This window comes from Canis aureus, chromosome 37, assembly GCF_053574225.1.
Source record: "Canis aureus isolate CA01 chromosome 37, VMU_Caureus_v.1.0, whole genome shotgun sequence".
Taxonomy (NCBI): Eukaryota; Metazoa; Chordata; class Mammalia; order Carnivora; family Canidae; genus Canis; species Canis aureus.
In genome coordinates, this window is record NC_135647.1 from 3,196,859 (window position 1) to 3,209,423 (window position 12,565).

The 12,565-nt window shown below is 41.1% G+C and overlaps 1 protein-coding gene across 5 annotated transcripts in view; it reads right to left on the bottom strand.

The window, feature by feature from the left end:
• Positions 1-12,565, bottom strand: part of CARMIL1 (capping protein regulator and myosin 1 linker 1) — a 312,186-nt gene that overhangs the window by 118,853 nt on the left and 180,768 nt on the right. For all 5 annotated transcript variants that reach the window (XM_077886140.1, XM_077886138.1, XM_077886139.1 and 2 more), the window contains exons 13-17: positions 11,575-11,678; positions 9,110-9,187; positions 8,895-8,971; positions 6,420-6,524; positions 1,542-1,611 (exon numbers count right to left, since the gene is read on the bottom strand). In XM_077886140.1, coding sequence (XP_077742266.1) covers positions 1,542-1,611; positions 6,420-6,524; positions 8,895-8,971; positions 9,110-9,187; positions 11,575-11,678 — 434 coding nt within the window. The remainder of the gene's footprint in view (positions 1-1,541; positions 1,612-6,419; positions 6,525-8,894; positions 8,972-9,109; positions 9,188-11,574; positions 11,679-12,565) is intronic.

The following is a 12,565-nucleotide window of genomic DNA, read 5'->3' on the forward strand; positions in this document are numbered from 1 at the left end:
GTGTGAGCTAGTAGAGCAATCAAGTTTGTACGAATTTGCTTTTTTTTTTAATAGAATAATCCTTCCTACCCCCATTCTTCTTACTCCTCCCCCCAAACAAAAGTTTTAATTAATGCCACATTCCTTAAGAAAGTATTGGTAAACAATTAATTCATATTTCCAAACTTGGTTTCTATTATATGGTCTGTCTTTATAAATAAAGGAACAATACGGCTACCTGGGTGGCTCAGTCAGTTGAGTGTTCAACTCTTGATTTCGGCTCAGGTCATGATCTCAGGGTCTTGAGATCAAGCCCCACGTTGGGCTCTGTGCTCAGTGGGGAGTCTGAGATTCTCTTTCCCTCTCCCTCTACCCCTGTTTATGCTCTCTCTCTCTCTCTTTCTATAATAAATAAATATATTTTTAAAACAAACAACACTGACTTACACATGAAAATTTGACAGTGCAGAAAAGTACCAGACAATCAGAAAAACAATAAGATCACAAAGGAATGAAGCAGTCAGGGGAGAAATTCTACAAACAGATAAACAATAAAAACAAATAACTTTTATATGTCCCAGATGCCCCAGATGAAGAAGAGCTCCTTTAAACTCCATAACACTAGCCACCAGGTAAGGCACTAATGTTGCCTCCATTTTGCAGATATAGGTGTTGAGATTTTGAGGTATCATCTAATTCATGTAGGACCGCATATCATTTGAGACCAAATTCAAATTGAACCCTCGGAATCTGACACAGACATGGAGGAAACTGGACTTGACCTCACTCCTCAGAGACGGGAGCCTTGGAGAAGAAGTGGGACACACCAAACATGAGCCAGAAGGAGAGAAGAGTGGGTACACAGGCCCAGGTACAGAAATGAAAGGACATCACCTCCAGAAGAAACCAAGTATGACATATGGGGTTAAAGTCAGGCTCTGGAGGGGCCCCATGATTTGTACCTGGGTATTTCCTTACTGGTCTCCACATAAAAGGAAAGTCTCAAGACTTTTAGGTACCCTCTAAAATGTAGAGGTTTTTAGTCTCAAATTATCTTGGTATTCTTTGAAAGGAAGTGTCTGCAATTGTTAGAATTTTGAGAAGCATCTTAATTTTCCTGTTTTAAATCAAGATCTTAAAAAAATAAGATGAATGACACCACAGCCATTCTCTTTCACAGTCTCTGAACTCATGTCAGATTACAGGCATCTGTGCCCCGCAAGGAATGCAGAATGTTACGTTTTTCATAACAGTAAAGCTAGTTTATGGCTTTTCTATCTAAAGCCTTCATCATAAGATATTTAAGCAACTGGCACTAAGAATGAATAAAAACAAAACAAAACAAATCCCTAAGTCATTAAAAACCCACTCAAACGCTTTCTGAATGGTGTTCTATGGCTGTTTGTAGATAAAACTTGCAAAATGCAGAACATCAGAGACATCTATAAAATGTGTTTTTCTGAACCCTCCAGATTCAGTCTCACACTTTTTCCAGGAAAAAGGCAAAGCAATTTTGATGGTATTATAATCTCTTCCATTCCATAGTCTAAATGTGTTCTTACCTCACAATTGCTGAGATCAAGAGAAACTCCCTTCAAGTTATGATTGCAAGCCAGGCCCAACAACAGTGCTCTGAGGGGAGAAAACACACACGTTAGATACAAATTCCACACGTTGCCCCCAAAACATAGTCACATGCTGAATAAAGCCCAGAGAAGGAAGAATGCTTTTCCGAACCACAGGTCAAGCACCAAGCACCACCTCAGGTTTTAAAATCCCGGCCGCATTTCTGCCTCCCAGACTCCGTGAGAAAATGATGCTGTAACATTCTTCTGTTTGACGGGCAGTGGACGTAATAAGAATGCATGACCTTCCAGGACCGCTTTTCCTATGCAAATAAACCAACAGTACTCCTAACTGCACACTGAAATTAAATTGTGTTCATCACAGATCAGTTCCCACCTGCATCTGCTTAAGAACACCTTTAATATTGTTTAGGAAATTATTAGGCAATTGTTATCACAGTAGCAAAATAACACTGGTTTTCCCTAAGGAACAGGTTATGAAGAAGTCAGGCTCTGTACTATCTAGCATAGGAAATTACGGTCTATGCAGAGGGCTGTTTTTTGTTTTGTTTTGTTTTTCTAAGCATTTACAGCAGGAGGTAAGAGAGAAGGCACAAGTCTGGAGCCTTGAGTCCAGGATCCTGCCTGTCCAGCTGGCCACCACTAGCTGGTGTCGGGGCAAACTGCATCAGCACCGTGGAAAGGAATTTTCTGATTTGCACGTCGAGGAGGCTGGACTCATCACATGGATCACATCTCTAAAACAATGAATTGGTTCCACCTGTACAAGTCAGTCCTGTACAATCATGCACTTTGGCAGGCTTGATGCAGACATTTTACACGTGTGCACACATCCATCAGTCACACCGAAGGGATCAGACCTGCACCAGGTCCTGGGAGAAGCACACAGGTGAGCACCAGAGAGCTCCTGATTTCAGGCACGGGCAATGGTGGGCACACATCATAGGCATATAGGAGGAAGTACCAGTGGGTGGAACCAGGAGGTGGGGGCTCACCACCTGTTCTCAATGTTCCCAGGAAAAGGGACTGCACCCAGTAGACTCCAAAAATACCCCGGGGTAAGAGTGAGGTGGGAAAGGCTGGGCAGATGTCACCTGGGCGCATACTCCTGCTTAATTATTTACTAAATTGCTTCTCTTTCCCTAACCAGTGCTTCCCCCCAACCCCCTTCTACCCCCCCTTTCCTTCTTGGGGGCAGTCTTGAGCGGCTGAAATCGCCTGAGACGGAGAAGCCCAAGGCCAGTCCCCAAGTCCTGGCTCTGTACTGACCGCGTGGTAGCTCCTGAGACATCACACGCTGCTTTTCTCCTATCTCAGGTGCTCATCAGCAAAATGGGAGAGTCAGCACATGACCAAAGAGGTCCCTTCTTGTTCTAATAAGTGCTGGGGTTCTAGAACCTAGCCACATATTTTAACACTATATTCTTACAATGCTTCAGTGGGAGGGAAATTCTTCCTGTTGGTCTTACACGAAGATGAAGGCTGAGGAAACAATGGTGCACATTAAGATACTGACACACGGATAGTACCGAAGACCAGCCATGAGGAGGGAACAGCTCCCGAGGCTCTAAATACAAACAACTCACAGCAATTGCAAAAGAAAGCCAGACAGAACAGCTACAAAGCCTGGCATGTGCTGGGGAAAGCCCTACAGCAGGAAGCCTTATTACTTTTAACCCAGGGATGGAAGGAAACCTGTCTTCACGACTGTCCTCTTTAATCCTCCAACTGCAATCCTGGTTAACAGAAGAATTTGTATCTCATTTCACTGGCTCTGGATATGTGAGGCTAGTTACGACTTTTGAGTAGCACGTGCAATAGGGTTCTTAAAAATACTCAGTCTGAGGGGCACCTGGGTGTCTCAGTGGTTGAGCATCTGCCTTTGGCTTAGGTCGTGATCCCAGGGTCCCCACTGGGAGCCTGCTTCTCCCTCTATGTCTCTGCCTCCCTGTGTCTCTCATTAATAAATAAATAAAATCTAAAAAAAAAAAAAAAAAACCTCAGCCCAGGAGATGGGGAGAAGGGGTGTCATGTGAAAGGGAGCCAAGAGGGCACTGGGAAGTAGAGACGAGGGGGAACGAAGTGAAGGTGCCAGCGTGAGCAGGACACAGGAGCTCGGGCCTTACTCTGCGTGACGCAGGACAAGGAGCATCCTCAGGACAGACAAGGACCATGCTGTTCTGAAGACTTTAGAAAACACCAAGGAACAATGTCATCATGTTCTTTACTAAAACTGAAATACTTCATCATGGACTGCAAGGAGAAAGCGCAGCTCTGAAGTAAGCAGTCATATGCTTTCCACTGCTTTTGAAGCAGCCCCAAATAGAAGAATACTTCTGCAGAATACTGTTATGTCCAAACTTAGTAGGTTTCTCTCAATTTTAGTAACGTGCTGCCGAAGCGAGCACAACAGGTTTCTCTCAAAAGAAGGTGCATTGCTTTAGCATATTTTCTGATGGCTGCTGACCCCCAATCTTTCAGCAAGCTAAGGCCTCCATCTACCCCTCTTGGTACAGGGGAAAGTGGCGGGGCAGGCACGTCCTCAGCTGGTGGCAGCTGGTGGTGGCAGTGGACACTGCGATGCACCTCCCAGAACCCCCTCGGCAGTCAGTCTTCATCAGCGGTGGCCTTGGCTGAAGCAAATGTCATGTCCCAGGCCATATCCTTCCAGAGGCAGACTACAGACCAAGGACTGATGGACACAGGGTCAGGATGTCCCAGCCTCCATCTCCTACATCTTGTGCTCCATCTTAACATCTGCTTCACGGGAAACCCAACCTGTGACTGTGAGTTTGGGCAAATTACGTAGCTTCCTGGGCCTCCATTTCCTCCACTCTAAACTAGGAATCCCACAACGCCTGCTCACAGGTGCTGTCAACACTGATGGTTACGGCCCACATACAAGCAGAGACCCAGTGTCTAAACTGGGGTCTTGCTTTGCAAGTTCTCTTCCATTCCCCCCACCTCACAGGTAAACCCGAACACCTTAGTTTTGTTATATCTTTTCAAGGTATAGAATTACATTAAATGTACATATGGAATTTTGCTTACAGACTCTTCAGCCATGGAGCCTGTTCCCTCATATTAAAATTTTTATTAAGCAAAACACAGAGCTGAAGAGACCACTTACAGGACACTATTAGATGTTCACATAAATAACAACAGGTCACAAGATTTAATAATTACAAAGTTCACTTTGAGGTATGATTTTTTTTTTATCAGTAAGTCTCTATAATGAACAATACAGTGGGGGATCCCTGGATGGCTCAGCGGTTTAGTGCCTGCCTTCGGCCCAGGGTATGGCCCTGGAGTCTCGGGATCAAGTCCCACGTCAGGCTCCCTGCATGGAGCCTGCTTCTCCCTCTGCCTGTGTCTTTGCCCCGCCCCCTGTGTCTCTCGTGAATAAAAAAATTAAACAAACAAACAAACAAACAAACAAACAATACAGTAAAATCCAGCACTGTGGTGGTATGGAACATTCTATAAAATCAATAATGCTAATCAATCAAGTGCTACTCTACATTTCACAGGATCAAGAACATTAAAAGAATTGGAATGCTGTGCACCTGTCACTAAAACTGTTTTGATCTCCTATTGGTACAATGAGGACAAGGATCAAGTGTGGATTTGCTTTCTGCCCAGTACCACCTTCTTGTCTGGCACACTTCAAATGCTCAATAAATATTAGTTAAATGAATGAATAAGTAAATATGACTAAATTATAATGGATCCCCTTTTAGAATACTGATTCCATTAGTTTAATTAATATCCACACAAAGAGTCTCATCATGAGGCTTTTACTATCTGTAGCTGTTACATTTATAGACCTTCAATATATCAATTCAATGTTTAAAACAAAACAAAACAAAAGGCTGCCATATCCATTGGATTTTTTTCTTCGTACTTGACTAGATCTACTGTCCTTAAAGACATTCATTGTTTAAGTCCTATGGTGCCATGTGAGATACTGCAATCAAGAATTAAACACCTCTCAAAAAAAAAAAAAAAAAAAAAAAAGAATTAAACACCTCTCAAAGAGAAAAAAGGCAACTCACAAATTAGATAAAGATTAATTTTCTAGTAAAATGAATAGCAGACATTAATTTTAACATTTCATACAAATTAAATGCTGATTTACATGCCAACTGGGGAAAGGAGAAATCTGTGTATGCATTTGAGCGTATGCAACATGTACGTACTCTTAACTACTTGAAAATATGTTCTTTAGACTTAAAGAGAATTTGATGCTATAGCCCTTTTGATTATTTCTGGCAATGGTGAACAGAAATTTCAATGATGATAAGTTATCCTCAAGCCATATTTTAGTTAAAGAGTTTAACTCCACCACTAGGAATGTTAACCCATTACCTAAGTTGACTGCCAAATAAAAACACCAGATAGATAGCCTATACCGACCTAGGTAATTCAGTAACTAAAGCACCTAAAAACCGACTCTGCTGCATACACACTGTGTATAGAATTTATTAAGGTTAGGAGAAATATGTAGAATAAATATTGAGTAGAACACACATATATGAATACACCTAAAACAGGCTGAACAGAGGTTAACATAAAGGAAACAGCATCTGAGTGCACATTTATAGAAGATCAGTGACAACTGCCAAGGTCACAAACCAAAGGAAGATTTTTTTTTTAAACAGAAGATGCAATAATATCAACAGTGCACAATGTACTCAAAAAGAATGTGATTTCCTTTTGTGTCCCAAGTTACAAGTTAGAAAGGCATTTTCATCTGCGCCGTCTGTTTTAGGATTATGTGTCATCTTCTTCAAGTACATTCATAATAACAAACTGAACGTTAAAAGTTCTGGTGAAAATTAATTGACCACTCACTTTAAGGGCTCAGGAGACAGTTTTGTGCCTGAAAGGTTGATTTGCATCAGAGCCAGGGAGCTACTGAAAAACTGTTTGAAGGATGGGGGTACTTCTTTTCCTTTCCTAAAAAACAAAACACGAGAGTCATGCTAGCATTTGCACCTCTGGTCCTGTACCCCACTCCCAGATTGGCAAAATTACCCATTGGTTATTCAGACACTGGGAAATAACCCATGAATCCATAACGTTTTTGGGAGAAATTTAAAGGTAAAAAGAAACAAAATGCCTTGAAGCTAAATATATCCAATGCCATCAAAGGAATGATGCAAGAGAAGTTAAGATATTAAAGTTAAGTCTTAAAAACTATTAAGAAGTTAAGATATTAAGTTAAGTCTTTAAAACTATTGCTATTAATCGCAGCCAATGAACTCAGTGTGTTTGCCCACAGATCTCCTTGTTTGAGTTTTTAAGAAATTAGAGGTCAAAGGAGATGTAGATTTCTCACAATTTAAAGAGCTTTCCCCCTGGGTGGCATTGAATACTTAGAATTACTACATGCACTTTGGCAATACTCTTGGATGTGGCATGTCTTAGATTCAATAATATGCGACCGGATGTTGAACCGAGGAACAACACAGAAAGTCTGATTGGCATGAAGCCTGCAAGGCAAATGGCCTGCTCAGCTCTTCCGCCATCGGGCAAATATAATAATTTCAAGCCAAATATTAAAATAAAGACAAAACTCCAAAGGAGATGGCTGTAAATTCCAAATATGTGCCCTTGTTGTTATAGTAGAAATCATACATCTCGAAAAAGAGGCAGAGTCAACGCCATACTATGAGAGTTTTAGAAAAACAAGATCCCAGGGTCAAAGTTGGAATGTGAACCCTCTGCTTGTTTTGTTCTATCTGCCAGAATTGATGGCATGATTGAGTAAATCCACATGTATAAAGCACTAGCCTGATGAAGAGTAAACACTCATTTAATGGTAGTTATTCACACTCTGTGGGTGGATTCACAGAGACTGAGGGCAGAGGCCAGGCCAGGTCTAGCTCAACCATATAACATTCAACAATATTTCTTGTACAGAGGTCCAGGAAAACCTGTCAATATTAGAAAAAAGTTTTTAAAACAAGATAATTTTAAAACAAGCAGAACCTCTAAGAGGTTGAAAATAAATTTAAGAGGAAAGAAAATTCTGGTAGAATACATGTTAGATGTTTCCAATGAACTCTGGTTCCAAATAGTGGAACAATATAAGCTTATGCGCTCCTGTTTGTTTTTTGTTAGCAAATGTTAAAATATTCTCTGAATATACGTTCTCCTACTACTACTTTGTCTGGTGTCTACTGTACCAATGTTTCCAAATATCCATTGCCCCTTTCTGTGAGAAAATGATGCCTCATCACCCCACCCACTGGCAGGCTTGGTCATGAGAGTCACTTTGGGCAAGGGGACATCACATCAAATAGAAGTGATGTGTATGACTTTCAGAGAGAAGCTTTCCCAGCCAGCATGAGCCGTAATTCTTGGTCCTCTGCTGTGTGGCTAGAGATCTGCCTTCCAGAATAAAGGCAATTTGTCCAGCCTACAAGGGACGTGTCACAAAATTATGACTGCTGAAAGCCATGGAGATGGGGGTGGGAAGGGAGGATCATTTGTTATTATGAAGCAATCTATCCTATTCTGACTGATATACTTATGAACAAAAGTATGAATAGCCTGGCGGACAGTCCACAGCTCAATGTAAATACATCAATTTCAAGATAATTACTAAGGCTTGCTAGGATTGTTTCTAGGTAAGGTGCTAGGTATTCAATAAAACCTCTCATTTGGAAGACAAGGTGATTTATTAGTAAGCTCAATAGCTCTACTGAAGACCAGTCATCACAAAGGGGGCACCTGGGTGCCTCAGGTGGTTAAGTGGCCAACTCTTGATTTAGGTTCAGGTCAGGATCTCACAGTCATGGGATTAGAGTCCTGTGTTGGCTCCACACAGAATCTGCTTGAAATTCTCTCTGCCCCTCCCTCCTGTGTGCGATCTCTCTCTCTCTCTCTCTCTCTCTCTCTAAAATAAATAAATAAATAAATCTTTTTAAAAATTTTTTTTAAGTCTTAAAAATTTTTTTTAAATGCATGGAGCTAGCCATAAGCTCCCAGGGGGAGTTTATACTTGCTTCCAAGTTCACTGTTGAAAAGTCCTTTTTAAAAGAGTTTTTACTGTATTGAGAGTGCCTGTGTACATATGACAAGCAGTTACTAGACAGTTCACATAGCAGACTGAAAGGGGTGTTAAGAATATCCATCGTACTTCAGTGAAAAAAAATAACAAAAACTTGCACTTTCAAGGCAACATATTGATAGATTATGTTTTAAGGTCACCTCCCTTCATGCGCAACACACATCCTTTATCGCTCTATTTTCAGATCGCTATGACCTTCTCTGGGAGGAAGATATTCCTAGATGACAGTGATGGCAGGTATAAACCCATACCGGTGAGAAAAGACAGCTCTGGAGAGATTGAGCACAGCTAAATATTGGAGACACCCCCGGAGAAGAGCTGCACAGACCTGAGGAAGAAAGAAGACACTCTTAGTTTCAAATATTTCAAGGACTAAGAGAATATTTTATTAGAGAGAAAGCCTTCTCTGTACCCCATCTAAATGGATGCTCTGACACCCCCAGAGTGATATGAAAAAAAACATTACCATGTCCAGGGAACATTCCGTATTGGATAAATCCAGATGAGCAATGGCATTCGGCTGAGCCAAAAAACTATACATGTACTTGAAATAAAAAACAAAAAAACAAACACATTAGGATCTGGAAACACACACATACACACACGTTAGTATTTTAAAAAGATGTTGCCCAAATCCTCCCATAATCATTCTCTACTCTTCCCAAGAGAATGAGCAGAATTTCATGTCATTCCTTTGCCTTCTCTGGAGCAAAGTTCCAAAGAATATTTAAAATAAAATTATGTTTGAGTTTAAAAAAAAAAAAAAAAAGGCCAAATGAACTCTTGGCTGCCAAACCCCCTTTTGTTACACATGACTTAATTTTCCTGATTAACTCCATTTTTATAATTTTGGAGCAGTGCTAATTAATTTTAACTGCTGAGATTAAAATTCCACCTGAATAGCACTCACCCTATCAAAATGTTAATCATTTTTGAAAACGTTCAAAGTTTCACTAATTTGAATTTGAACCATAAGATGGGTCTCAGGCAATACTCTCTTCTGTCCAACACAGCTATTTTTCTATCCTTACTTTCATAATCTAACAAGAAAGGGTCTGATGGCACTATTAGTTTAGTTTCTTTAAAAAAACCTCACATATAAGTAAGACACGTCTGGTTTCAAAGGGTCACAATGTCTAAACTCTCCCCTTATTCCTGTGCAAGGCCATCAAAACAATAAATTTAAGTGCCACCTCACTTCCCTGTGTGAGTAGCAACTCCCAAAGTCCACCAAAAATAAGCTGCATCCAAACTCCTGTCACCAAGAAAAGAACTAAATTCTCCTTAGCTTCACGGAATGCCACCAGATCCTTGTAAAAACAAAAAAGCTTACACCGACATGCGATGCCCTTGTCCTCAGCAAAGACTCAGTGCAGCGGCTTAGCTATATCATGCTTGAGCAAAATCCCTCTACTAAGGAATTCAGAGAAGCAAAAGATTAGCCTGTAAATACTTTAGAATAACTAGACACACACCACAGACTGGATTATGAGACGTTCTGATCCAGAAAAATAATTTGTTCTGGCTACGGTAAAGATACTGCTTCTATCGTGCTTTGCCTGGCGCTGTGGTTTCCTCTCATCCACCAGCTGGGGGAGCTCTAATCACCCTCGATTGGTGACAAGACCCTACTTGGCCAACACCTCTCCAAAGAGGCAGGTCCCCTGCAGGTAGGGGCCCAGTAAGCCCCTCGCTGCACCTGCTGTATGGCTCCCAGAACCTCCTAGAGCCTGTCCAGGGCTGGGTACCCACTCACTCAGGCCTCATCCTTCCATCTCTCCTACCCCAGAGGCAAGCTAGTACAAGACCCCCTCTCAGCCAGTGAAAAAATTCTGGGTTACTCTACCTTGAGTGACTAAATGCCCCTATGTTAGCAGAGTCTTATTACTTAATCTTTGGGCTCCTCTTTTACCCCTCTATTTCTCTTGTCTGTCACCATAATGTCTTGGTGGTTTCCCATCAGACTCCTTGTTTCATATTGGGAGGGAGCAGATTTACGAATCATCACTGAAGGTGACCACTAACATGGAGCAATGCATTGAAAAAGTCATGGCACACCAGAAAACAGTATTGCTTAAAATGGGTTCAAGTTATCAGCGAGAGGGGGAAAGATACTACAAAGGAACTGTGGCAATATTCCCTGCTTTACAGAGAAATAAGAATAAATCTCACAATGGTTTTCAACCCCATAAAGAGGTAGAAGGCACACAAAGGTAGAAGGCACACAAATGTGCAAAGATGCACATTTGCTATAGGTAAGGGAGCATTTCTTCTCAACTCTATCATGGTGACCAGAGGGGACAACTCACTCAATCTGATAGTGAGATCATACCTAGTTCACTGTACCAATAAGATGTGCCAAACATTTATATTACCAATTCAGCTGCATGAAGAATCTCATCATTGAGGGTAAACTTTTTGCCTTCAAATTCAAACTTCTTTAAAAAGTGGCCCCAATATCTTCCCAGACCTCTCCTCTCCCTACTGTATTCATGGAAGATAAGACTGGACTTCATCCCAATATTTTCTATTAACAGCAAACTACTAAAAACAACAATAACAACAAACCCACCTGTCTTCTTAACAATATTATTTAATGATGAAATCAGTTTACATTTCCAATCTTTCTTATCAGGCAATTTTAACAGGTGCAATAACGATTAAAATGAAGGGGGAAAAAAGTCCTTCAGAAAAAGTATTTCCAAAAAGAATCACACTTCAGCAATGTTGGGTGGCCGGGGGATCTGTGTGCTAAACTACATTTAGTTAAGGATAGCTCTAGAATTTTTCTCTACAATATCTCATGAGCTCATAACTAAATGATCTGAAAGTGTCATGAAAAGGGGAGATGAGAAGAGCCGCATTTGACAATCATTCAGGATCAGGGGATCTGGTGTCTCTGAACATGGCCATGAGGAAAGGAAAACCTACCGAGAGGTCGTCTCCACGAAGGACGTTCCCTGAGAGGTCGAGATGGGTAAGGGTGGTGGCAGTCAATGGGTTGGCACTCAGTGACTGAGAAAGGCTATTCACCCCTGCAACATGGAAAAGATCCAGGCTCAGTTTGCACGCCAGAAAACAAAATGAGGTTTGGGAGTTCTATAAATGGCTCTGCCTCAAACTGCAGGTCTGAGGTCAGCCACAAGTATTGTCTGTCCCCAAAGGTAGGACTGTCTTCTAAGAAAGAAGAGGTTAGTCACAGACACAGCCATCTCATGGAGTAGGAAAGAGAGAGAGAGAGAGAGAGAGAGAGAGAGGTGGCTTCATTCTGCTCCACTTCTGATGTGGATGGAAAGGATTTGACTTTGAAGTCCTAAAATGGTACATACAAGACTAACTGGTCACTTCTACCTTTCTCTTAATTCTACTCGGTGTTCCTGACTTGGTGTATAGGATTTGAGTAATGTAGATTGTATTCAGGCACTACAGCCTAGTTAAAGTACTTAGAAGTTAACATAGAAATCAGATAATTGTTCTACCTAATATATCATACTTTTTTTTAAAAAAAAAAGATTTTATTTATTTATTCATGAGAAATAGAAAGAGAGAGGTAGAGACACAGGCAGAGGGAGAAGCAGGCCCCATGCAGGGAGCCTGATGTGGGACTTGATCCCAGGTCTACAGGATCATGTCCTGGGCTGAAGGTGGCACCAAACTGCTGAGCCACCCAGGCAGCCCATGATGTTTACGGCAAACAAACAAAAAAAAAAAAAAAAAAAAAAAAAAATTTCATATTTACGGCAAAATTCAGATGGAAATGGATTTTTACAAAGAAAACACGATCTGTACACAATGTAAGAAGCAATCAAAAGGCAAAATGAGTAATTGACACTGTATACACTACTTACATAACACAAATGGCTCAAGTCAAAGTCAACTGAACTGAACTGAATGGGTTCTTGCCACCTCAAAAAACAAAGAA